This window comes from Nyctibius grandis, chromosome W (genome assembly GCF_013368605.1).
Source record: "Nyctibius grandis isolate bNycGra1 chromosome W, bNycGra1.pri, whole genome shotgun sequence".
Classification (NCBI taxonomy): Eukaryota; Metazoa; Chordata; class Aves; order Nyctibiiformes; family Nyctibiidae; genus Nyctibius; species Nyctibius grandis.
In genome coordinates this window covers 24,250,155-24,276,503 of record NC_090694.1, presented here as the reverse complement: position 1 = coordinate 24,276,503, position 26,349 = coordinate 24,250,155, and the positions used below count along the sequence as shown (strand labels likewise).

General features: G+C 44.3%; 1 protein-coding gene across 3 annotated transcripts in view; it reads right to left on the bottom strand.

Moving 5' to 3' along the window:
* LOC137675777 (nuclear cap-binding protein subunit 1-like) overlaps positions 1 to 14,848 on the bottom strand; it is a 99,386-nt gene extending 84,538 nt beyond the window's left edge. For 2 of the 3 annotated variants that reach the window (XM_068421994.1, XM_068421996.1), the window contains exons 1-8: positions 14,681 to 14,848; positions 13,102 to 13,187; positions 12,239 to 12,339; positions 10,055 to 10,211; positions 8,425 to 8,532; positions 7,420 to 7,541; positions 6,853 to 6,922; positions 5,246 to 5,461 (exon numbers count right to left, since the gene is read on the bottom strand). In XM_068421994.1, the coding sequence (XP_068278095.1) occupies positions 5,246 to 5,461; positions 6,853 to 6,922; positions 7,420 to 7,541; positions 8,425 to 8,532; positions 10,055 to 10,211; positions 12,239 to 12,339; positions 13,102 to 13,187; positions 14,681 to 14,717 (897 nt within the window). In that variant the 5' untranslated portion in view covers positions 14,718 to 14,848. Of the gene's footprint in view, positions 1 to 5,245; positions 5,462 to 6,852; positions 6,923 to 7,419; positions 7,542 to 8,424; positions 8,533 to 10,054; positions 10,212 to 12,238; positions 12,340 to 12,438; positions 12,516 to 13,101; positions 13,188 to 14,680 lie in introns of those variants that run through there. The other variant, XM_068421995.1, reaches the window with a different exon arrangement.
* Between the last annotated feature and the right edge of the window lie 11,501 nt (positions 14,849 to 26,349).

Below are 26,349 nucleotides of genomic sequence, written 5' to 3'. Positions count from 1 at the left end.
CTAGCTACAGGCCTCCAACTAGACTCAGCACCGCTGATCACAACCCTCTGAGCTCTGCCTTTCAGCCACTTCTCAATCCACCTCACTGCCCATTCATCCAACCCACACTTCCTGAGCTTTCCTATGAGGATGTTGTGGGAGACAGTGTCAAAAGCCTTGCTGAAGTCAAGGTAGACAACATCCACTGCTCTCCCCTCATCTACCCAGCCAGTCATGTCCTCATAGAAGGCCATCAGATTGGTCAAGCATGATTTCCCCTTGGTGAATCCATGTTGACTACTCCTGATGCAAATCAGATCAACAAGCTAAACATGTAAATAAGTAACAGAACCGTGATGGATTGAAATTCCAGGCCTAAACAGGGAAAAGACATAGTATTTGACTACATGACTGACTATGACAGCAACACAGGCTATGACACGCTGAGTAAAAAATACATTACTGCATTTTTTCATTTTATATACTTAGCTTCAAAAAGGGCGTTATGAATAGAAGCTAAAAGGGAGAGCTAAAATGTTCCATTTTTGAGGGTGTCACAGAGACTATTTAAAGTTATTGTGCAGCAAATGCATACTATTTACTGAGAGAGACTTGCAAAAATGCAAAAATGAAATCAGACATGCTAAACAGTAGTACAAGAGAGGTTAGCAAAAGGAATCCTGAAAGCTGAAGTTGTGTCTAGACGAAGACATGCCAACAAGTGATTACTCACCTAAGAATTCAAGGAACTTGAGAATGAAATAGCTGACCTATTAATTGGGGTGCATGTCCTCTCATTCAAAATCAACCTGATATCTAATCAACTAAGACGATATCAATTGTAAAGGTCTTCCAGGAAATTGCAAACCAGCAAGGCTGACTTCCATATTGGGCAAATTATTGAAAACTATTTAAAAAATCATAGCATTAGGAGGCATAAGCATAAATGCTGTTTGGGGAAGAGGCAGCACAGCTTTTGTAAAGTCAGGCCTCTCAAACTTATTGGAGCTCTCTGATGAAGTCAACAATTGTGTATAGATATGACAAACACGGCTGACAGCCTAAATGGATCTTCAAAAGGCTTTCATGGAAACTAAGCAACTACAGTATAAGAGTGGAAGTCCTTACACAGATAAATAACTGGTTAAAAGATAAGTAAGCGATCAGTTCTGAAACGGTTGGGGCCCCAAGAACAAGGAGGATGTTGTAAATACCTTAGACACTCTAACCTAGTTATATAAATAAACAAAGGGGAGCCTTTTTAATGAAGATGGCTATATCTCACAACAGACAACTGGGCCTTGAGAAGATAGTTTGTAATTAAGATGGCTGTATTTCACTTCAGACAACTTGGCCTTGTGAAAACAGAGGCACGGAAACATAAAGAAAAGGGAGTTGCAACAGCTGCCTCGAAGGACATGGCCTACGTGATCCCTGGACTGAGTTTGCGCAGAAGCAGGGGTCAGTCAGCGAACACAGTGAGGAAGACTACTGGCCTTCATCTGAAGACCCCTGACGACCACCAGGGAAAACGACTGCGCATGCAGAACAGACATTTACATATATTAATGAGTTCCAGGAAATCTCATGATTATGTAAATGAGTTCTTGGAAATCCTATGACTATGTATAACTTTATGGTATATAGTCTCTGAAAATTTGCAAAATCGGCGGAGCACTCATGGTGGACAATCCCCAGTGCTGCCCAGCGCTGCAATAAAGAATGCCTGCTTAATAACACTCTAGTGTTATTGAGTTTTCTTTCGGACTCTTTACCCAGCCGCACCTAGCTTCCCACTTCGGTGAGGAAAGTTAGAAAGCAAGGGGGTTTAGAGATTTCCGATTTTTGTATCAGTTCTCACAGCAGAGGAGGGTCACCAGCAGAATCCCACAGGAATCTATCCAGGGACCTGTGCTGTTCAGCACATCCATAAATTATCTGGAAAGGGAGCAGGCACTGGATATGAAAAAGCTTGCAGATGCTACTTTTAAATAACTTGGTAACAACAAGGGCCATCCATAAAAATTGCAGATTAAAAAAAATACTTTAGAAACTTGGTGTCTGGGTGTTAAATCAGAAGATAAGATAACCATAAAATGACTGGTTGACTTTTGCCTACAGATGGGAAAAATAGACCAGCTTCACATATAAAGTGATGAGCACTGAAGTGCCCTCTATTGTTCAGGGATGCAAACTTAGTTGTGGCATAGTTCTATACAAACCTTATCTCAGTATTCAATAACAGACTAGACTTATCAGAAAAGGAATAGGGAACAACACTGAACATTATGCCACTGTATAGGTTGACAGAGTCCCTTGGGAAGCAGTCCTGAAGGGCAAAGGGGTCCAGAAAGGCTGGACACTCTTCAAGAAGGAAATCGTAAAGGCACAGGAGCAGGCCATCCCCATGTGCTGAAAAGACGAGCCGGCTGGGAAGAAGACCGGCCTGGCTGAACAGAGAGTTTGGCTGGAACTCAGGAAAACTAGGAGAGTTTATGACCTTTGGAAGAAGGGGCAGGCAACTCAGGAGGACTGCAAGGATGTCGTGAGGCTATGCAGGAAGAAAATTAGAAGGGCCAAAGCCCAACTAGAACTTAATCTGGCCACTGCTGTAAAAAGCAATAAAAAAAAGTTTCTACAAATACATTAGCCACAAGAGGAGGGCCAAGGGGAATCTCCATCCTTCATTGGATGTGGGAGAAAACATAGTGACAAAGGATGAGGAAAAGGCTGAGGTGCTTAATGCCTTCTTTGCCTCAGTATTTAGCAGTAAGACAAGTTGTTCTCCAGGTACCCAGCCCCCTGAGCTGGAAGACAGGGATGGGGAGCAGAATGAAGCCCCCATAATCCAAGGGGAAATGGTTAGCGACCTGCTATGCCACTTAGACATGCACAAGTCTATGGGGCTGGATGGGATCCACCCAATTGTACTGAAGTGCTCACCAAGCCACTTTCCATCATTTATCAGCAGTCCTGGCTAACCAGGGAGGTCCCAGGTGACTGGAAATTAGCAAATGTGACGCCCATATATAAGAAGGGCCAGAAGGAGGATCCAGGGAACTAAAGGCCTGTGAGTCTGACTTCTGTGCTGGGGAAGATTATCGAGCAGATCATCTTGAGTGCCATCATGGGGCATGTACAGGCGAACAGGCCCAGTCAGCATGGGTTTATGAAAGGCAGGTTCTGCTTGACTAACTTGACCACCTTCTATGACAAGGTGACCTGCTTACTGGATGAGGGAAAGGCTGTGGATGTTGTCTACCTGGACTTTAGTAAAGCCTTTGACACAGTCTCCCACAGCATTCTCCTGGAGAAACTGGCTGCTCATGGATTGGACGGGCGTATGCTTTGCTAGGTGAAAAACTGGCTGGATGTCCGGGCCCAAAGAGTTGTGGTGAATGGAGTTAAATCCAGTTGGTGGCCAGTCACAAGTGGTGTTCCCCAGGGCTCAGTGTTGGGGCCAGTTCTGTTTAATATCTTTATCAATGATCTGGGTGAGGGGATCAAGTGCACCCTCAGTAAGTTCACAGATGACACCGAGTTGGGCCGGAGTGTTGAGCTGCTTGAGGGTAGGAAGGCTCTGCAGAGGGATCTTGACAGGCTGGATCGATGGGCCGAGGCCAACTGTATGAGGTTCAACAAGGCCAAGTGTCGGGTCCTGCACTTGGGGCACAACAACCCCATGCAATGCTACAGGCTTGGGGAAGAGTGGCTGGAAAGCTGCCTGGCAGAAAAGGACCTGGGGGTGTTAATCAATGGCCAGCTGAATATGAGCCAGCAGTGTGCCCAGGTGGCCAAGAAGGCCAACAGCATCCTGGCTTGTATCAGAAACAGTGTGGCCAGCAGGACTAGGGCAGGGATCGTCCCCCTGTACTCGGCACTGGTGAGGCTGCACCTCGAATACTGTGTTCAGTTTTGGGCCCCTTACTACAAGAAAGACCTTGAGGTGCTGGAGCGAGTCCAAAGAAGGGCAACGAAGATGGTGAAGAGTCTGGAGAACAAGTCTGATGAGGAGCAGCTGAGGGAACTGGGGTTATTTAGTCTGGAGAAAAGGAGACTCGGGGGAGACCTTATTGCTCTCTACAACTACCTGAAAGGAGGTTGTAGCGAACTGAGTGTCGGTCTCTTTTCCCAAGTAGCAAGTGATAGGATGAGAGGAAATGGCCTCAAGTTGTGCCAGGGGAGGTTTAGATTGGATATCAGGAAAAATTTCTTCACTGAAAGGGTTATCAAGCATTGGAACAGGCTGCCCAGGGAAGTGGTGGAGTCACCATCCCTGGAGGTATTTAAAAGATGAGTAGATGTGGTGCTTAGGGATATTGTTTAGTGGTGGACTTGGCAGTGTTAGGTTAACGGTTGGACTCGATGATCTTAAAGGTCCTTTCCAACTGAAATGATTCTATGATTCTAGGTTCATGGTGCATCCACATCTTCCATTTTGTATGCAGTTCTAGTCATACTCGCCACTCTCCCCTCCCCCAACAGTATAGCAGTAGAGCAGAACTGGAAAAGTTTTAAAAAAATGCGATGGTGGTGACCTAGGGTATAGAACAGCTTCTGTATAAGGAACAATTAGATAGGCTACTATCATTCAACCTAGAAAAGACACAGTTGATCCAGGATATGCTAGGGATTTTATAAATTATGAATTGCCTAGAGAGTTTGGAGAGAACAGAGGTTTGTTGTCTCTTCCAATGGAAGAACTGGGGGCCATCAAATGAAGCTAACAGGTGGAAAAGTATTTGGGGAAAGCATTTGCTTTTCTTCCCCTATGCCTAAATTCTCTTGCCAAAACATCTGCTCCTGGCACTGCTGAAGACAGAAACCAGGCTAGATGGACTTTTGATTTAACCCAGGTCAACCACTATGTTCCATGATCTATATCAACCAATTTGAACAGAGAGGTAGAGGAGAGTCTTCAATGTATAAAGTTCCTATAAGCAGCTAGGCTGAGGAAACCCAAACCACCATCCTCACATAAGGAGAGGCTGCTACCCGAACAGTTATATTATTAGGCATCAGAGAATGCATTCAAGACATATCCTTAATGAAAACATCTGAAAATCACTTATTAAATTTTAAAATTCAATCATCTACCTGTCAGCATTAACTCTGTCATCTAGTTAATCTCCCCAGCAGTATCAAAATGTAATTACTACTGACTTTCACACTGATAACCATTCTGGGAGAGGCGATACTGCATCTTGACCAGCACTGCCTTGTAACTCCCCATTGCACATTCAGTTCCACCCCAGCAAATACATACCTCTGGGTCATCTGTGTAGTCAAACATCCGAAAAATAACCCTTGGCATTGGGTACACTGAATCTTCAGTGTGAGGTGGAGGAGTAAATGGGGGCAGGTTATGCTGCAATGCTTCACAAAGAATACTGTCAAAGGCAAGGTAAGGCCTCAGAATGTGTCTTTCCTGCCAACGGTCTTTTTTCAACTTCTGAATCTGGGCCCAAAGGCAGTCCAAGTACTGAAGGAAAAGACATGAAATATCAGATATGCTGAATTTTATAAATGAACTTGTAGCTCCCTGTGACATATGGACTATCAAACATTTAGGTAAATTCCTTATTGCATTCAGAAAAAAAAAAACAAGCAGCTTATTAGAAGCCATCTAGTGATTCAGTAAACTAAGAGACAATAACTCTGAACAGCAATCTTGCTCCTAATTTCACACATTAAAGGCATCTGCCATTTTACTAGTAAAATAAACACCAGAGTGCAGTCCAGGAGTCCAAGTGTGACACACAAATTCACTGCATCAATATTAATCCAGTCAACATTCATTCCACCTACCAAAAGACCCACATTATTTCAATATTAAATTTAAATATTTAAATACAGTCTAAGAGATACCAAATTGGGGAGGAGCAGTTAATACAAGGAGAGCAGGGCTGATGTTCAGAGGGACCTGGACAGGCTGGAGAAATGTGCTGACAGGAACCTCATGCAGTTCAACAAAGGCAAATGCTAAACCCTGCACCTGGGGAGGAACAACCCCAGGCACCAGTATATGTTGGGGCCTGACTAACCAGCAAGCAGCTTTGCAGAAAAGGACCTGGGAGTCCTGGTGAACAAGTTAAACATGAGCTAGCAGTGTACCCTTGCAGCAAAGCAAGCCAATCACATTCTGGGCTTTATCGGCAAGAGCGTAGCCAGCAGGTTGAGGGAAGTGATCCTTCCCCTCTATTCAGTACTTGTAAGGCCACATCTGAAGTGCTGTGTCCCGTATTGGGCTCCTCAGTACAAGGAAGACATTGATATATACTGGAGAGAGTTCAGTGGAGGAAAAAGTAAAAGTTCAATAAAAAGAAAACCCACCCCATATCAGCCACCTCTCCCCTCTAATACTTTTGGTTTCATTATGAAAGAGGGTGCAATTAGTGCTGCATAACATTTGCATGTATCTGTTTAGCACTTTCTAGAGCTGTAAAAAGCAAAGCCACTGCAGGAAGAACACTCTAAAGGTTTTCTTTTTGCAGAAGGGAAACATTTTTAATGGGTAAATTACATCTTCTTTCTCCAAAAGGTACTTTCAGTACAGAGCCTTGTAACCCCATTTCCCAAGAATATTATGTTCAGTGACCATTCCTCGTTTAGCAGCATTTCCTAAAGGGGACTGTCACCAAACAACAAAATGCTCTCCCACTCACCCAATGCAGCTCTAAGTTTTAGCCCAAGACTTAGAAGAGAACTTTTTACCTAGAATCCATTTGGAATAAAGACACGTTGGAGGGCGATTCAAAAGAATTAAATTTTTTCTTAAAGCACCTTTAATTTTAAATTTCTGAAGAACACTTCAGCCAAATAATTCTTTTAAAGCATCTTTTAAACAGTACAAAATAAATAAAGCCTACTTGCCTCTTCTTGTGGATGTGGTTTATCAGCAGTCCAAACTTGTAACATGGGTACATGAATCTTCTGGCGACGCCTGTTTATACAGGAAAGAAAACCTAACACTTAAAAAGCTGATCTAAGAAAGCAATGTTTTCTTATTGTGAGTGTACTACTACTTAGTCTATTGAGCTGATGAGGTCTGCAGTAGTATAAAAACAGGTTTGTGAACATTTAAATTATCACTAACACCTAGTCTCAATGGCAGTGTTAACTCAAAACACTTAGAGAAAAAGACACGCACACACACAGACAGACAGACACACAGACACAGGTGACCAGCAGCCTAGTCATAACAATGCAGGCATATATGCATCAAGAAAATATTACCTTCAACACACACAGAAGTTGAGAGTGATACTTAAGTTGTTTAGATTCATAAACCTCTCCATCTATTTTATTTTTCAGGGTCTTTTCCTCACAGTTGTTTGGGTCCAAGAATTTAGAGTATTTCTAAATTAACAATAATCAAAGCTATTGATCCATACTTGAATAGGTACCAGAAAGAGTATAGTTTTACTGGTTATAGCTTACTTCAGATAGCTTTCTGTGTGGGACAAGAGGCGATCTATTTCAGCATCTTTCTTCTCATACAACTCCTTTCCAACCCAAGGCAAAGATGACAGAAATGCAAACACATACCAATCACATCGTACCTACAGGAAATAAATTAAAAAGGGATTTCTTTGACAAACTTATTGAATTTGTCTCAATGCAAAGAGTAGCAAACCCAGGAGTATTTAAGGGGATGTAGAGATCAACTCCAGTTAAATCAGCAATTAATACTTCGGATTACAACTATGTGTCAATTCAATTTCCTGAAGATGTGTCAAGAGGCTGTTTGAAAACAGGAACTTATAATTCAAGAGGCAGACATTTAGAGACACGGTATATTTGGAGACCCACACAAAAACCCTTCTACAGAGCCTATTTACTTAAATCATTCAAAGTTACCAATGCCAAGTTTCCTGAAGAATTTCTTTTAAAACTCTTAACAAAGAAAAAAAGTTAAATTGAAGTTGAACTAAGCTATCAGCAGAATGATCTAATAATTGACCCTTCCATAAAGTAGGCATATCCAACCCATAAGGTGCATCACTGTTACAGTGACCTTAATGTGATCTATGAATTCTTTAGGCTACTGCAATGCACTCATCAGCAAAGAAAGAGCTAAACCCAATTCCCATAGTCCACGGTGCGTTAGCTGGATTGGCAGCCAAGGAAAAAACATATTCTTACCTGAAAGATGTTATAATATATTTGGAACAAATATTACTTTTAGAATCTTTCTGCAAACTAGCTTTATATTACAACTGTTCAATAAACTTGGCAAAACTCACTGAGTATTACTTGCCAGAAGCAAAGGAAAAGAAATTTACTTGAGTTACCTCACTATAGAAGACTTAACTATTTCACTGTATGCATGTATTGTCTAACTCACAGGATCCTTTTATTCATGCTAAGTGAATGTTTTATTCATGATAAAGTGAAATTGTGTAAAAACAGCACAACGCTTGAGATGGCAGTTACTATGCTTACTTGTGGTATATCTTCCTCCTGTGTCACACTCACAAAGTTCTCAAACATGGCTACCATTGAAGGTGCAGCTATTACGTGACAATTCACAAGATCAGATAAAAAACGAACCTATTGAACAACAAAAAATGTTATTTTATTAATTTTTAAATGAATACTCCTGCATTCAACTACACAAAAAGAAATAAGCATTAATTCAACTTCAAAGGAGGTGGGGGGGAAAGGGATGGATACACAGGGGGAGGGGGAAGGGGGGAAGAGGGCACAATAGAGCAGGGGGGGAAATGGATGGGACACACATTGACAGCTGGAGAAAGAAGTGAGAGGGAGACATGGGGCACAAGCCAGAATGTGACACAGGGTGGGAGCATGAGAAGCAGCAGCAAGAACACGCAAGCCAAAATGCATGAGCTAGAGTGCATGAAAGGGTGGGAGCTCGAGAAAGAACGAGCCAGAGGGCACCAACAGTTGACAGCTGAAGAAAGAATGAGACACAGAGAATGCAATCCAGTGCATGATAGAGCACATCACAGGGAGAGAACTGGAGAAAGCAGGAGCAAGAGAGCGAGCCAGAGGGCGCGAGCCTAAGAATGAGTGAGACACAAGCCAGAGTGCATTACAGGGTGGTAGCTGGAGAAAGAACAAGTGAGAGAGTGAGACATAGGGCACAAGCCAGAGAAAGAAATAGCCAGCAAGTGAGACACGGGGCAGGGGCTGGAAAGAGTATGCATGAGACACAGGGCAGGGTCCTGTGAGCAAGAGAGCATGACATGGGGCAGGGGTGAGAGTCAGAGACAGAGACATGGGGAGTGGGCAAGAGGTGAGGCGGGGGAGCTGTTGGGGGCGAGAGACACAGAGTAACACACACGGTATGCAAGACTGAAGATGGAAATTTACTTTTTGCATGTATCCAGAAGAATAACAGTACACATCAGTGTTAAATCAGTATGCTGCTCACACACGACTTTCATACAAAATACATTTCTACGGTCACTTATCCATAATTTGAAGTAGTTTCATACAGACAGACCCTTAAAACCACTGCTATTGTCAGGTTTTAACAAGGCACCAAACTAATGGTATGCTGCTAATCAAATGGAAGTGGTTTCAAAAGGAGCCAGCACTGAAAATTACCCACTTGGTCTTTATTACTCACAAGCAGGATGAGCATACAGGACTGATTACAGCCATCCAATATAACCTATCCACTTGGGAATAAGCTGCCTTTAAAATAAATAAAGGGACCAAACAGGAACAGTATTTGTCTCTGAGCACAGTAGAAATGAATAGCTTTCATTCACCTTCTAGATTCTCCTGTAGAACAAACTGGGGTGGGAGGAGAAAGAAAACCTCTGATTTCCTGAGAGTTAACTTGGCTGTGAGAAATTTCACACATTGTTTGGAGGTCAGTTTTGCAATACTAACCTAATTTTTCATCTCTTTAAGAAGGAATACCACATACTTTCTCCTGGCATGTCTATAGAGCACTACATGGGGATGCCAGAAAAGACCATGTTGCATACAGAAAACCTCCAGCCCCTCTGGATGTCAAAAGGAAGAGTAAGTTATATTGGGTGGGGACAGGGAGAGGAAGACTAGGGGGAAAAAAAGAGATGTGAAAGATTCCACTTACCAAGTACTCAGCTTCATTATACATGTTGACTTTCAAACATTCTTTGAGCTGACGAATCATGGCTTCTACAAATTCACCACCAAAGTTGTAGTTCCTGGCATTCAGCAGCCCAACTAACGTTGTGTAAATGGTAAGCTTTTCTGGTAATAGACGTGCACTGATTTAAATGCAGAAAACCAAGCATTTTGTTAATGTTCATTTATCACATGCCAACCACTGTATTTACATAGCATCTTTGAACCTGCTTTGTATAGGTTACGTTTCTCTTGTGTTTAAGCAAAGTAAACTGCTAACCTGACATTAGTTGTATGTCCTGTGGACAAAAGATTACAGAACATCCTTTTTAGGACTATAATCCCTTAGGAATATATACACCACTTTTAACTACACTTCAATATATTTTCTCTTTAATTATTTTTAACTCATAAGCATATAGGATTATAGTAGGTTCTAAAACCTATAGCAACTACACTTTAAGACATTTTCAGCTGCAGTCTCCAACTCAGCAAAACTTTCAATCTGGACAAAAGCTGTTATTGAAGCAAAGGGCATAAGGTATCAGACTGGAATGACATTTGACAAAAGCTTCTCGTAATATAATTTTAAGTACTGCCAAAATATACCATTTACAGAAAGTTTTGAAAGTATCAGTCATTTTTTAAAAAATCTGTAAATTAAATATATATATTAGAAACCATTCTGACTATTCTGTCTCATTTTCCAGTGTTTTATATACTCTATGGGAATATGGCTGAATAATACCATTTAAGACAACTTGTTCAGTGTAGCATAAATTAGCCATTCTATTATACTAGAATAGCAAGATTACACAAGAGATGTAAACATTTTACATCACTTAAAAGTAAAATTTGATTGTAAGTATCTCAAACTTAAGTAAGCAATTTTCAGTATAAAGAAATGTGCAAGGTCCTGCATGCGGGTCAGGGCAATCCCAAGCACAAATACAGGCTGGGCGGAGAATGGATTGAGAGCAGCCCTGAGGAGAAGGACTTGGGGGTGATGGTTTACGAGAAGCTCAACACGAGCCGGCAGTGTGCGCTTGCAGCCCAGAAGGCCAACCGTATCCTGGGCTGCATCAAAAGCAGCGTGGCCAGCAGGTTGAGGGAGGTGATTCTGCCCCTCTACTCCACTCTCGTGAGACCCCACCTGGAGTACTTACTGTGAGGGTGGTGAGACACTGGAACAGGTTGCCCAGAGAAGCTGTGGATGCCCCCTCCCTGGCAGTGTTCAAGGCCACGTTGGATGGGGCTTTGAGCAACCTGGTCTAGTGGAAAGGTGTCCCTGCCTGTGGCAGGGGTGTTGGAACTAGATGATCTTTAAGGTCCCTTCCAACCCAAACCATTCTATGATTCTATGAAATAGACAGGTTAGGTCCTATTGTAACTACTTATTTTCTTCAAATGTTTTGTAAATGTGTAAGCTAACTCCATGCCTTCAAAGGCATTCAGCTGTTGTGGGAAACAGATGTACTGTTTGACTTATGTTTATGAACAGTGCTACAAAATGGATTTAAAGTTTCCTTACAGCTATAGCACAAGCTGGCACTGAAACATCCCCCACCCCCCCCAAATGTAGTATACTATTGCAGACCCCACACAATCCCCTCCTGGGACATGTCCCCAGTGGCCCAACAGACAAAGCAACTCTGTTCCAGTGCTTTGCTAGGGAGAGGAAGGAGTGCTGCTAGCCAAGGGGGAAGCCTACCTCTGGTCCCTTCATCTCTCCACTACTAGAGGGTAGGTTCATGGAGAGAGAAGCACCTTAGCCCCTAAAAAGGGGAATAGGAAAAGTAGGAATACACAGATAAGAATTGGCACCCAACAGATTTTTGTATTCTTTAGTGATCATTCAATTCAGAAACAAGATACTACCCAGCATATTCCTCATGGCAACGGGAAAGCAGCTCTGGGGTCTACTCTGCTTATGACCTTGCACATACATTTCAAGTGAGAGTACTGTACATGGATATTTTCCTTGATTTATGCCTAAGTCAATAGACTAAGCTTCTCCTCAGATTTCTTTTGCCTGGAGTAAGACAAATCCTAAGCAATAACAGTGTTCAAGACCTAAAAGCTGTTCACAGCATTTAAAGTACTTCAAATACTTAAACTTTTCTATTTAGCATAGATAATAGAGCATCTCCCAAATCTTCTGCATACATACACAGTACAAAGAATTCTTAATATCTTGCTTTTATAGTTTGGTAGATCAGCTTCCAAGACACCAGCTAGACCCTCCAAGTTGCTCTCCAGAGAGGAAGTACTCTAAGAAAGAAAAGAGTGTCTTCTCATCAATCAGGTTATATCAACTATCCCCACAATAACAAGCGGAAGACAAGCAAATAGGATAAAACAAAATATTACTTCGCATTTTCTTCCTGTTAGAAGTAATGATTCAAATTCCATTAGGAAAAAAATGACTAAGAAGAGCTTCAGTTGTGACTTCTCCACAGCAAGGAGCTCTAGTGTTTTCCTAGGAAGTAAGAGTTAACATAGCTTCATAGGTCTCTCAGTAACTGATTTAAACATTACATTAATGACATCGGGGGAAGTGAAACAACTACATTGCTTGTATGTGGCTTAAACTAATGTATAAGACCTATCATATTTGTTGTCACCCTTTTTTCTACGCTTGTTACAAGCACCAAACCCAGCCAAGTCCCAAGATCAGTTGTGACATTGGTGGGGTCTTTTATTGTTTGTTTGGGTTTTTTTGGTACACATCTCATTAGTTTCCCTCTCTCCCTTGAAAAAAATGAAAGCAGTGATAAAGTTCAGAGTTGGAATGATATCTCTTCACTAGTTATACTTCAGCATTGTATCACAGGGTTAACATTTAAGAATTTTCTTTTTAAAAACCTAGTTTTGCAGAGGCCAACAATTTTCCAGCTAGGAAGTTTCCAATGGATTTTCTTTTCTTGGACCACTAATGTTCTATTAACACATAAAAACATATAAAACAAAGAAAACAATGTATTATGTTCAAGGACCCCAAGTCACAAAACAATATGGAAATAGCATTTATACCTTCTCTCCCACTCTGCATATTAAAGATTCAAGTCTCTCTTCAATTTCAGATGGCTCAGATGTTCTCCTCCTTTTGTAAGGTTGCCCTGTTTCAATACATTAAATATGTTATTTGCCTGCTGTGGTGGGTTGACCCCAGTCAGCGGCCAAGCACGCACGCAGCCACTTGCTCACTCCCCCCAGCACGATGGGGGAGATAATAGGAAGAGCAGCAGTGAGAAAACTCATGGATTGAGATAAAAGACAGTTTAATAAGTGAAGGAGGAGGGCAGGAGGAAAACAAGTGATACAAAGGCAGTCACTCACCACCTCCCACAAGCAGACCAATGCCTATCCAGTCTCTGAGTGACAACCACCTTGGAAAGACTACCCCCCCCAGTTTTATTGCTGAACATGACGCTATATGGTGTGGAATATCCCTTTGGTCAGTTGGGGTCAGCTGTCTCAGCTGTGTCCCCTCCCAACATCTCATCTACCCCCAGTCTACTCGCTGGAGGGGCAAAGTGGGAAAAAGAAAAGGCCTTGATGCTATGCAAGCACTGTTCAGCAATACCTAAAACATTGGTGCATTATCAACACTGTTTTGGTCACAAATTCAAAGTACAGCACCATATGGGCTGCTATGAAGAAAGTTAATTCCATCCCAGCCAGACCCAGTACACCTGCTTATTCTAAAAGAACTCTCTAGATACTTTTACCATTCCAGCAACATACTTTAAGAAAAAAAGTCCTGACAAAGCATTCAAAATTGACCTAATAAACAAGAAAAAGGAAAGTATAGCCATATTACTGATGACCTAATCCATGAAGTAGAAACAGTTAACATTGTAGCTGTCTCAAATTTTATTTAGAAATAATTCTGCATTTCTGCTACAGTATGAGACAGTATATGTGAGATAAACTAAATATACTTTACAGAGTTACCAGTTACTGTGTATTTTGTTAGTGCTTTATAGCACCTTCTTCAGCATATATAAAAAAAATTAAGAATCCTTACTTATATTTTTAGGGTTTTTATAAGCTTCGAAAAAACTGCACATCAAAGCAATTAAAAAAATAAAAGTGTGATTAAAAACCAGTTTATCTTTGCAATCAAAAGCTGAAAAACCTAGCCGCAAAACTGTCCAACTCCGCTCACACAGATTTACGTTATTAAGAGAAACAGCATTTGCTTCAGTTTCTGAAGTCGGTCGTTCTCCACTCAATGTTTTCTGAACGTTTTCCATTAAGCCTCTACAAGATGCGAGAACACACCCTTCTGACTACACATACGCAGAGCTAAGTGCTCTAATCAGTTTATTTTCACCCAGGGCGCTCTCTGTATTTGAGGCAGACCGAAGCAACGGCTCAGGACAGTCTTTAGCCCCATTTAGATAAGCCGATTCCTTGCACTAGAGCGCCCTACAAGTCCTGACAGAGGACCAGGGTGAGCCGCCACCACCCCGAGCCAAAGGCAAGGCAGCGCTGCGGGGAGTCACCTCAGCCGAGACCTGCCCTTCCCCCAACCCTAAGGATGACACAGCCCCAAGCGCAGGGCATGCGGAGTCCAGACCCTGGAACTCACTCTATCCATGCTTACCATCGCTCTCGTCGCTGTGCCGCCGCCGCCGCGACATACTAGCCCCGCCCCTGCGAGAAATTGGTATGTGAAAGAGGAAAAAGCAGGAACGCTATACCCACAATAGGAGAAGAGAAGGAAGAGCACTATGTAAAGACCATACAGCAGGGACCAGAATATTTTCCTCCGCTTGCCCCCTCCCTATTTCCTGTTCGTCTCAATCTTCTTCCGGGGTAAAAGAGCAATAGGAAAAGCTACTGCCTTCTCTTTTGTGACTTCCCGGGACTCTGGAAATTAGCACTATTCTACCTGTTTTTCTATAGTACAAAGAACTCGGATGATTTCTAAGATGAGGGAAGGAATAGACACAAAGTTAGTGAATTTTCCATTAAATAAAAAAGTTTTATTTACTTTCACTTGTGCCTGGTCTCTTTTGAAGGCTTATATTTTGCCCACTGCACGTGTGAATTGCGCTCTGTGGGCCCCACCCCTGGGATACCTTACTGACATTTGGTGACATCCCAGGGTTTCTGGTAGGCTCCCAGACACAAGCCACAGTAGCTTTGATGATCTGACAAGCATCCAGTTTCCTTGAACTCATTCACAATTTTGTGCACCTTTTACAGCTGCTTACACCTGCACAAAGCATTACAGCTGTGCTGATACAGAAGCATTTGCCTCCATTTTACATTGCTATAATCAATGGCAAAGATGGGGACTTTATAGGATCAAACCCTGATACAAAAATCGGAAATCTCCAACCCCCTTGCTTTCTAACTTTCCTCACCGAAGTGGGAAGCTAGGTGCGGCTGGGTAAAGAGTCCGAAAGAAAACTCAATAGCACCAGAGTGTTATTAAGCAGGCATTCTTTATTGCAGCACTGGGCAGCACTGGGAATTGTCCACCATGAGTGCTCCGCTGATTTGGCAAATTTTCAGAGACTATATACCATAAAGTTATACATAGTCATAGGATTCCCAATAACTCATTTGCATAATCATGAGATTTCCTGGAACTCATTAATATATGTAAATGTCCGTTCCGCATGCGCAGTCGTTTTCTCTGGTGGTCGTCAGGGGTCTTCAGATGAAGGCTTGTAGTCTTCCTCACTGTGTTCGCTGACTGACCCCTGCTTCTGCGCAAACTCAGTCCAGGGATCACATAGCACATGTCCTTCGAGGCAGCTGTTGCAACTCCCTTATCTTTATGTTTCCGTGCCTCTGTTTTCCCAAGGCCAAGTTGTCTGAAGTGAAATACAGCCATCTTAATTACAAACTATCTTCTCAAGACCCAGTTGTCTGAAGTGAGATATGGCCATCTTCATTAAAAAGGCTCCCCTTTATTTTTTTATATAACTAGGTTAGTCGAGCGTCTAAGGTATTTACAACATTCCTTGTTCTTGGGGCCCCAACCGTTTCATTCCCCCCTTTACTTGTTACTTGTAAATTCTTTTACAAAGGTTCCAAGTTTTCATATTTCATTATCTTAGGTAGGATCCAAATTTTCATAGCTAATTTCTTCAACGTATACCATAAAAGGCAATTGAAAGCTGTTAGTACAATGACAAACACTAACAATATCAGGAGTGGGTGAATTAGGACATGTAAAGTTTTCTCCACAGAGGGTGAGTATCCTGAGAAGATATCTCACCAAAGGTGAGCGGTATCATCTTTAATTTGATTTGCCAATCCTACTAATTTGTCTCGAGTTATTACTGTTTGGACTATGGACTCAGATATGTAAAGTTTTCTTTAAATGTTCTCTGAGTTCCTGAGATTGGTTCAGGATTTTGTTTATTTTTTCCAAAGACACACTTGCATGAATTGCATTTAAACTCTCGTAATGCCAAAACATTGCTATTTGTTTACATGGTATTCTTCAACTACCGATCGGTTGTTAGTCACTAAGTTGTCAAATTTGGACTCCCTGCCATCCTGTTAATGTTACAATTGAAAGTGAACCAAACTGGGAGTGAAGGATATTACTATATTAAAGCAAAAGCAAAACCACAATATAATCATTAACAGTCTCGAGTCAACTTTACGGATGTGGGCCCTATGGGTTGCGATTTCCATGGTCCTTCGGGTGCTTTCTTGATTCTCAAGTAGTGGATCCAGGCAGTGTGCTTCTCAAGCTTGACCGCTGTGTAGGTCATGAGCAAAACTTGAAAAGGGCTGCTCCATTTCTCTTTGAGAGGGTTACCTGAAATATTTTAATATAAAGCCAATCCCCAGGCTTAAACAAATGCACTGGTGAGTCTAAATCACATGCTCTAGTAGAGATCACCAATTTCTTTACTTCTTGTAATTGTTTTCCTAATGCAATTAAGTATTGTTGATACCGATACCCCCCTTTTCCAGGGAGTTCCGAAAAATCTATTTGCCAAATTTGACCTGGGACCTTTCCCTTACTAATATTTCAAAATTTCACATGATGTTCCAACTTTGATTATTCTTTAGGCATACCTCACATCTTTTAACTATGGCTTTTATAGTTTGACAATCTTCTGGCTGCTGTTTGCTTGATAAGGGATTCATATAAGGCTCCAGTTCCCCAATGTGTTTTGTCATGTTCTGCCTTTATCAATTTCCATAATATCCTAAAGGGAACTACCACTCTGTCGTTTCCTAACACTGCCCATCCTGAGGGGTTGATTTTAGCCCCCAGACCAGCAATTAACTTCTGATCCCCTTCATCATACTCAACCTTTTCCGGTAGAGGCAAAGATTTTTCAGGAATTAAACTTAATACCTCACCTTGTTCCGCAGCTTGCCTTGCCTCATAATCAGCCAATTTATTTCCCACTCCCCTGTCAGTGTTACCTTTCTGATGTCCTTTGCAGTGCATGATTGCTACCGCTGACGGCAGTAGTTCAGCATCTAGAAGTCGCAAAATCATATCAGCGTGTTTTATACCTCTCCCTTGAGCAGTTAAGAGTCCCCGTTCTTTCCAAATTTCTCCATGGGCATGGACTACACCAAAGGCATATTTCGAATCTGTCCAGATGTTCACTCTCAATCCTTCGGCAAGCTCCGGCGCTCTCACAAGAGCAATTATTTCCGCTCGTTGTGACGATGTGCCCTTAGGACTTTGCTTCCACCAAGTGGTCTGTGGTGGTCACAGCATATCCAGCCATTCGAACCCCGTTCTTTACAAAGCTGCTTCCATCAGTATACCACGTATGGTCAGCTTCTTCCAACGGCTCCTCCTTCAAGTCTGGTCTGCTTGCATACACAGTCTCAATTGTCTCTATACAATCATGCACGACTGTCTCCATTTCCTGTTTATCGCTCAAAAAGGAAGCAGGGTTTATGAGGGTAGATGTAACCATTTCTATATCATCCTGTTCCATTAACATCGCCTGATATTTTAAGAATCTCTGTGGTTGAGAGCCAGTGTCCCCCTTTTTGTTCCAAAACCAAGGTTACAGCATGGGAAGTGTGCACAGTTATCTTTTGTCCCAAGGTGAATTTTCAAGCTGCTTTGATAATCAGAACAACAGCAGCCACTGCCCGAAGACATCCTGGCCACCCTTTGCTTACTTCATCCAGTTGTTTAGAGAAGTACGCTACAGCCCGTCTATAAGGGCCCAGTTTCTGTGCCAAAATTCCCAAAGCTACTCCTTGCTTTTTATATGAGAACAACCAGAAAGGCTTTGTTACATCAGGCAGGCCCAATGCTGGGGCCCTCATCAGTTCCAATTTCAGTTCTTTGAATTCTTTTCTAGCTTCACTAGTCCATATTAATTGTGTGTGGTTGTTTTTCAATAGTTCATATAGGGGTTTAACCAAAAGTCCATAATTATAGATTCATAATCGGCACCAACCTGTCATTCCCCGAAAGGTTCAAAGTTCTTTTACCCTGGTTGGTTCTAGGGTCCTGCAGATGGCTTCCTTTCAGTCATTCCCAAGCTGTCTCTGTCCCTTTGAAATCACGAATCCCAGGTATATTACTTCTTTCTTCAGGATCTGGGCTTTCTGTAATGAGATTCGATAACCACTTAGTCCAAGAAAATTCAACAAACTCACAATCCATTCTTTGCATTCCTCCTCCTTTTCTGTAGCTATCAGAATGTCATCCACATACTGTAAAAGAGTCCCATTTCCCAGAGGCCTTACCCAGGCTTCTAATTCTTTTGCTAATTGATTCCCAAACAGGGTGGGACTGTTCTTAAATCCTTGAGGTAACTGTCCAGGTTAGTTGGGTTTTCTGTCCTGTATCAGGGTTTTCCCACTCAAAGGCGAATAAATTGTGGCTTTCAGGAGCCAAGGTGAAGCAAAAGAATGCATCTTTTAGATCTAATACCATAAACCATTCATAGGTTTCCTTTAAAACTGTTCAGCAAAGTGTATGGGTTTGCCACTACTGGATATAAATCTTCACCTGTCTGATTTATTGCTCGCAAATCCTGCACCAATTGATAAGTTTTGCCATCAGGCTTTTTAACAGGCAAAATAAGTGTGTTATACTCTGAAGAGCATTCAATACTTTTATCCTAACAGGCCGTGCTCTCTCTTTAAGTTTAACAACAACCCATTCTGCATTTTTAGCTTTTCCAGGCATTCCTGAGGCCCACACTCCTGGATATACCTGGTCCTTTATTTCATGTATAATTTCTTCTTCCCTGATTTGGGGTTCAGTGAGAGCCAAACTTAAAATTTCAGTGTGATTTTCTCCTGGTATTTTAAACTCAATTTCTCCATTTTTAAGTTTTATTTCAGCATTCAATTGTTCTAATAAGTCTCTTCCCAAAAGTGGTCTAGGAGCATCAGGCAGGTAGAGAAATTTATGAATTCCTACACTTTTTCCAATTCTGAATTCTAATGGTTTCAAAAAGAAAGCTTTCTCACCCTGCCCAGTTGCTCCCACAATGTTAACATTTTGTTTGCTTATTGGCAATAAGGTCTGATTCAATACTGAAAATGTGGCACCTGTATCTACTAGGAATTCTACAGTTTTCTCTCCTTTGCCTAGCTGCATTTTTACCCAGGGTTCTGCTAGGGAAGATTCCCCTGGTTCCAGTCAGTCAGCTCCTATATCAGAAACCATTACCGATTTCAGTTTCAGACAATCCTTTTTCCAATGCCCCATCTGCTTACAATACGCACACTGATCTTTCGGGAGGGGTTGATTTCCCCTCGGTGGGGCACTTGCACCTCTTCTCACAGCGTTAGTGTTATTTCCCGGTAAGTTCCGAGAGGGTCTCTGGCCCCCTGTGGTGCGCAGAGCAGCCACTGCGGCACCGGCAACCACTCCGCCCGTCACTCTCCCCCTCGAGTCTCCCCATTCCGATACGTCTGCCATGCAGTCTCCAGCAACCTCTCTAAATCTCTCGCAGCCATTCCTTGCACCTTCTGTAGCTTTTTCCTAATATCATCTGCCGGTTGTCCCAAAAACAGAGATACACTGTTCCCAGCAGAGTTCCAGCCAGAATCAGAGCCTGTACCTGGGTTCTGGCCGCTTTCACAACCCTCTGCTTTTCTAATTCGCTAAACACTGCATCCAACATTGCATCCACATCCTCCCAGTCAGGATCCTGGGTTTTCACAATTAGTTTAAATCCTTTAGCAACCTTTTCAGGATCATCCCGATAATTCCTCACAGCATCTCCTTCTCTATCACCTCCTCTAATCTCTCATTCTGTGCACCAACCCTTAAACACTTTTGTCCAATGCTACAAGCTGAGCAACATCCTTTTAACTTCCTATTTTGCTTATTTTTTTTCTTTTTCTATCGCCAGGACCATAGGGTCCTGGGGTGCTAAATTAATTCCTCATTCCTTTTGCCACTCTGGGTGATTCCTCAGAGTGAAGAACATATCTGCATAAACCACTTCATCCCATTTTCCTTCCCTTTAAAAAATAACATAAGTTATGACAAAGTATTATAACTCAAAGTTCCATTAAAAGGCCATTTTTCTCCATCATCTAACTTGTATAAAGGCCACCACTGATTGCAATATTTTATCAAAGTTTTACAGCTCACACTTCCTCCAGGTGGTCCCCCAATATCTTTCCAGTGAGCCAGAATGCAGCCCAAAGGGCTCTTTTTCAAAACTCCACCCTGTTGGTTTCCCATTCAAAAATTTATAAAACACAAAGACAGGGACTGGGACGAGGACACTTATACACACACGCAGAGACAACAATTACTATAGACACAGTAACAACAACAGCTACTACTCCCCAGATGACAAATGTCGACATAAGTTATTCAAAGATTTTAAACACTTTTCAGGTTCCCACATTTATCAATCACTTCATCCTTCTCCGGCTATTTCCCTCGCCGGATAACAGAACCACGGATCCGGACTCCGCACTCACTTTGTACGTATTTGTACATCTCACTCACACAATCATACAAGTTCAGATACAAAGTCAAGTTACAATAAACAAATTTTAAATCCACATTTTCCTCTAAACATTCATTTGCCCCCCTGCTTAAAACCTCTATACAACCAAAACCTCGGGGAGACGAGCAAAGGTACACAGATTACAAAGTAACAACAGCAGCTGCTACTCCCCAGATGACAAATGTTGACATAGGTTATTCAAAGATTTTCAAATACGCGTATACCAAACATATACGTATTACTACGCATATGTAAACCAAACAAATGCACAAACAGACGATTGCACTAACCAGATGATTAATACAAACCGTACACGCAAATGTATGCCACCCGGCGGGGTTCTTACGAACCACGACTTATGAGTAGCTCCAAATGACTGTTCCCAAAACAAACACAGAAAGAATGCCTTTTCTTACCAGTGGTCCTTGTCTGTCCCCGCACGGATCCGCTGAATCGGGGAGTCCCTCCAGAGAAGTTTCCGGGGCTGGCCAAGGGAGTCTCCGACCCAGGGGTCCCGCAGCCGGACAGAGAGTCTCCTGCCTGGCTCGCCAAAACTGATACAAAAATCGGAGATCTCCAAACCCCCTTGCTTTCTAACTTTCCTCACCCAAGTGGGAAGCTAGGTGCGGCTGGGTAAGGAGTCCGAAAGAAAACTCAATAACACCAGAGTGTGTTATTAAGCAGGCATTCTTTATTGCAGCGCTGGGCAGCACTGGGGATTATCCACCATGAGTGCTCCACCGGTTTGGCAAATTTTCAGAGAATATATACCATAACGTTTTACATAGTCATAGGATTTCCGAGAAGTCATTTACATAGCCATGAGATATGCAAATGTCCAATCCGCATGCGCAGTCACAGAATCACAGAATCACAGAATCACAGAATGTTAGGGATTGGAAGGGACCTCGAAAGATCATCTAGTCCAATCCCCCTGCCGGAGAAGGATTACCTAGATCATATCACACAGGAACGCGTCCAGGAGGGTTTTGAATGTCTCCAGAGAAGGAGACTCCACAACCTCTCTGGGCAGCCTGTTCCAGTGTTCGGTCACCCTCACCATAAAGAAGTTTTTCCTCATATTTATGTGGAACCTCCTGTGTTTCAGCTTGCACCCATTGCCCCTTGTCCTGTCAAGGGATGTCACTGAGAAGAGCCTGGCTCCATCCTCATGACACTTGCCCTTTACATATTTATAAACATTAATGAGGTCACCCCTCAGTCTCCTCTTCTCCAAGCTAAGAGACCCAGCTCCCTCAGCCCCTCCTCATAAGGGAGATGTTCCACCCCCTTAATCATCTTCGTGGCTCTGCGCTGGACTCTCTCTAGCAGTTCCCTGTCCTTCTTGAACTGAGGGGCCCAGAACTGGACACAATACTCCAGATGCGGCCTCACCAGGGCAGAGTAGAGGGGGAGGAGAACCTCTCTTGACCTGCTGACCACACCCCTTCTAATACACCCCAGGATGCCATTGGCCTTCTTGGCCACAAGGGCACACTGCTGGCTCATGGTCATCCTGTTGTCCACTAGGACCCCCAGGTCCCTTTCCCCTATGCTGGTCTCCAACAGGTCTGCCCCCAACTTGTACTGGTACATGGGGTTGTTCTTGCCCAGATGCAGGACTCTACACTTGCCCTTGTTATATTTCATTAAATTTCTCCCCGCCCAACTCTCCAGCCTGTCCAGGTCTCTCTGAATGGCTGCGCAGCCTTCCAGCGCGTCAGCCACTCCTCCCAGTTTTGTGTCATCAGCGAACTTGCTGACAGTGCACTCTATTCCCTCATCCAAGTCATTAATGAATATATTGAATAGTACTGGTCCCAGTACCGACCCTTGAGGGACTCCGCTAGACACAGGCCTCCAACTGGACTCTGTCCCATTGACCACCACTCTCTGGCTTCTTTCCTTCAGCCAGTTCACAATCCACCTCACTACCCGATCATCCAGACCACACTTCCTCAGTTTAGCTGCGAGGATGCTGTGGGAGACAGTGTCAAAGGCTTTACTGAAATCAAGATAGACCACATCCACAGCTTTACCATCATCTATCCACCGGGTAACATCCTCATAAAAGGCTATCAAGTTGGTTAAGCATGACTTCCCCTTGGTGAAGCCATGCTGAGTGCCCCTAATGATCCCCCTATCCTTGATGTGCCTGGAGACAGCACCAAGAACAAGTTGTTCCATCACCATTCCGGGGATGGAGGTGAGGCTGACCAGTCTATAGTTACCCGGGTCCTCCTTCTTGCCCTTTTTGAAGACTGGAGTGACATTTGCTTTCCTCCAGTCCTCAGGCACCTCTCCCGTTGCCCACGACTTAGCAAAGATGATGGAGAGTGGCCTAGCAATGACTTCCGCCAGCTCCCTCAGCACCCGCGGGTGCATCCCATCAGGGCCCATGGATTTATGGATGTCCGGATTGCTTAATTGGTCCCTGACCCAGCCCTCATCTACCAAGACAGATTCCTCCTCTATCCTGACTTCTTCTGGGGCCTCAGGGGTCCGGGGCTCCTCAGGACAGCCTCCAACAGTATAGACAGAGGCAAAGAAGGCATTCAGTAACTCCGCCTTCTTTTTATCCTCTGTCTCCAGGACCCCCACCTCATTCATCAGTGGGCCTACATTGCCTCTAGTGTTGGCTTTACCTGCAATGTATTTGAAGAAGCCCTTTCTGTTGTCCTTGACCTCTCTTGCAAGGTTTAATTCCAAGGAGGCCTTAGCTTTCCTAGTTGCCTCCCTACATCCTCTGACAACAGACTTATATTCCTCCCAAGTGGCCAGCCCCTCCTTCCATGATCTGTACACCCTCTTCTTCCACTTGAGTTTGCCCAGCAGTTCCCTGTTTAACCATGCAGGTCTCCTGGTACCCTTCCTTGACTTCCTACTAGTCATCTTCCCTGGTGGTCGGAGGCGGGGAGGGGATCTTCAGGTGAAGGCTTGTAGTCTTCCTCACTGTGTCTTCTGACTGGCCTTTGCTTCTGGCAAACTCAGTCCTGGAATCACGTAGGCCATGTCCTTCTAGGTCAGTCAGCAGCAGCGGCGGCAGCGGCGACAGCAGCGGCAGCAGCGACAGCGACTGAGGTGAGTGCGGGGCAAGGGTGAGATCGGGCTGTACCGGGCGGGTTCCGTACTCAGGGCCACCCGAGCAGCAGCCCCGAGTCCCATCTGGACCCGGAAGTTCCTGGCAACGAATCAGGCGAGGAGGGGGCGGAGCCGGAGGCACCGCGGGAGATTTGAAGGGCCCTTGGGGAGCGCGGCGAACAGGAGCGCGCAAACAGGAGCGCGCAAACAGGGGCGCGGCAGTTTGCGCGGCAGTTCGCGCAGGCAGGGCGAGCAGGGTAGGCAGGCAGGCAGGTATGGTTTCCACTCGGCGGGGCCCTAAGTCCTCTGCGGGTGCCAGAAAGGACATGGCAACCCAAATGGACCTGCCGCGGAAGCATGCGGAGGCCCAGGTGGCAGGCTGCAGGGAGTGCCAGAACCTGGCCCTGGCACTTGAGGGTAACGGAGACCTCGCCTGTGTGAGGTGTGAACAGGTCGACGACCTGATCTTCTTGGTGGCCCAACTCAAGGAGGAGGTGAAAAGGTTAAGGAGCACAAGAGCATCCCAGGAAGAGGATGCGGGCAGTGCTGTTCCCTGCCTGTCCTGGGGAAAACGGACGGGCCTAATGCTTCCCGGGTAGTGGAGGATCCTCTTCCTCCTCCACAAGGAGCAGGAGGAGACCTAGGGGATGAGGGGGAATGGAGGCAGGTCCCTGCTCGGGGTGGTAGGCGAATCCCATCCCGACCTTCCTCCCCTCCCTGCGTCCCCCTGAAAAATAGGTATGAGGTGCTGGAGCCTGAGCATCTTCCTGAGCGTCAGGAAGTCACGAATCTAGGTAAAGGACCTGCTAAGGGGCTACGTAAACAGAAGCAACCAAGTAGGAGGGTTGCAACCAGCTCCAAAAAGGAGAAAAGAAAAGTAATTGTTGTAGGTGACTCCCTGCTAAGGGGAACGGAGGGCCCCATATGCAGGCCAGACCCAACTCACAGGGAAGTCTGCTGCCTCCCTGGGGCTCGGGTAAGGGATGTTGCCAGGAGGATTCCTGAATTGGTGAGGCCCTCTGACTACTACCCACTATTAATATTCCAGGTGGGTAGGGATGAGATTGAAGGGAGAAGTGCCAGGGCTATCAAAAGGGACTTCAGGGCCCTGGGGCGTTTGGTGAAGGGGGTAGGTGCACAGGTTATATTCTCTTCAATTCCTTCGGTGTTTGGTGAAAATAGGGAAAGGACTATGAAAATACAACAGATTAATATGTGGCTAAGAGACTGGTGCCGTAGGTGGGATTTTGGGTTCTTTGACCACAGGGTGGCTTTCATGGCACCGGGCCTGCTTATGCCAGATGGGGAACAGCTGAGTCAGAAGGGGAAAAGGGTTATGGCCCAGAAGTTGGCAGGGCTGGTCAAGAGGTCTTTAAACTAGGTTCGATGGGGGAGGAGGATAAGACCAGGGCAACTGCAAATGAACCTAGGGGCGACAGGCCTGCGTCAGGGGCAAGACCGTTAGCCCAGCTGAAGTGCATTTACACCAATGCACGCAGTATGGGCAACAAACAGGAAGAGCTAGAAGCCACTGTACAGCAGGAAGGTTATGATGTGGTTGCCATCACAGAAACATGGTGGGATGACTCTCATGACTGGAGTGCTGCTATGGATGGCTATAAGCTCTTTAAGAGGGACAAGCGAAGCAGGAGAGGCGGTGGGGTAGCGTTGTATGTTAGGGAGTGCTTGGACTGTGTCGAAATTGAGGAAGATGGTGAGGATGACAAGGTTGAATGCCTATGGGTAAAGATCAGGGGGAAGGTCGGCAGGGCGGACATTACGGTGGGAGTCTGTTATAGACCACCCAACCAGGATGAGCAGGCGGACGAGGTGTTTTACAAGCGGCTGTCAGAAGCCGCCTGGTCACTGGCCCTTGTACTCGTGGGCGACTTCAACTTGCCGGATGTCTGCTGGAAATACAACATGGCAGAGAGGGAGCAATCTAGGAGGTTCCTAGAATGTGTGGAGGACAACTTCCTCATGCAAGTCGTTGATGAGTCCACTAGAGGAGGGGCCCTGCTTGACCTGTTGTTTGTGAACAGAGAAGGACTAGTGGGAGATGTGAGGGTCGGTGGCCATCTTATGAACAGCAACAATGAAATGTTAGAGTTTTCGATAGTGGGGGAAGTAAGGAGGGGCAAGAGCAGAACTTCTGCCTTAGATTTCTGCCGGGCAGACTTTAGCCTGTTTAAGAGGCTGGTGGACCGAGTCCCTTGGGAGTCGGTCCTGAAGGGCAAAGGAGTCCAGGAAGGCTGGA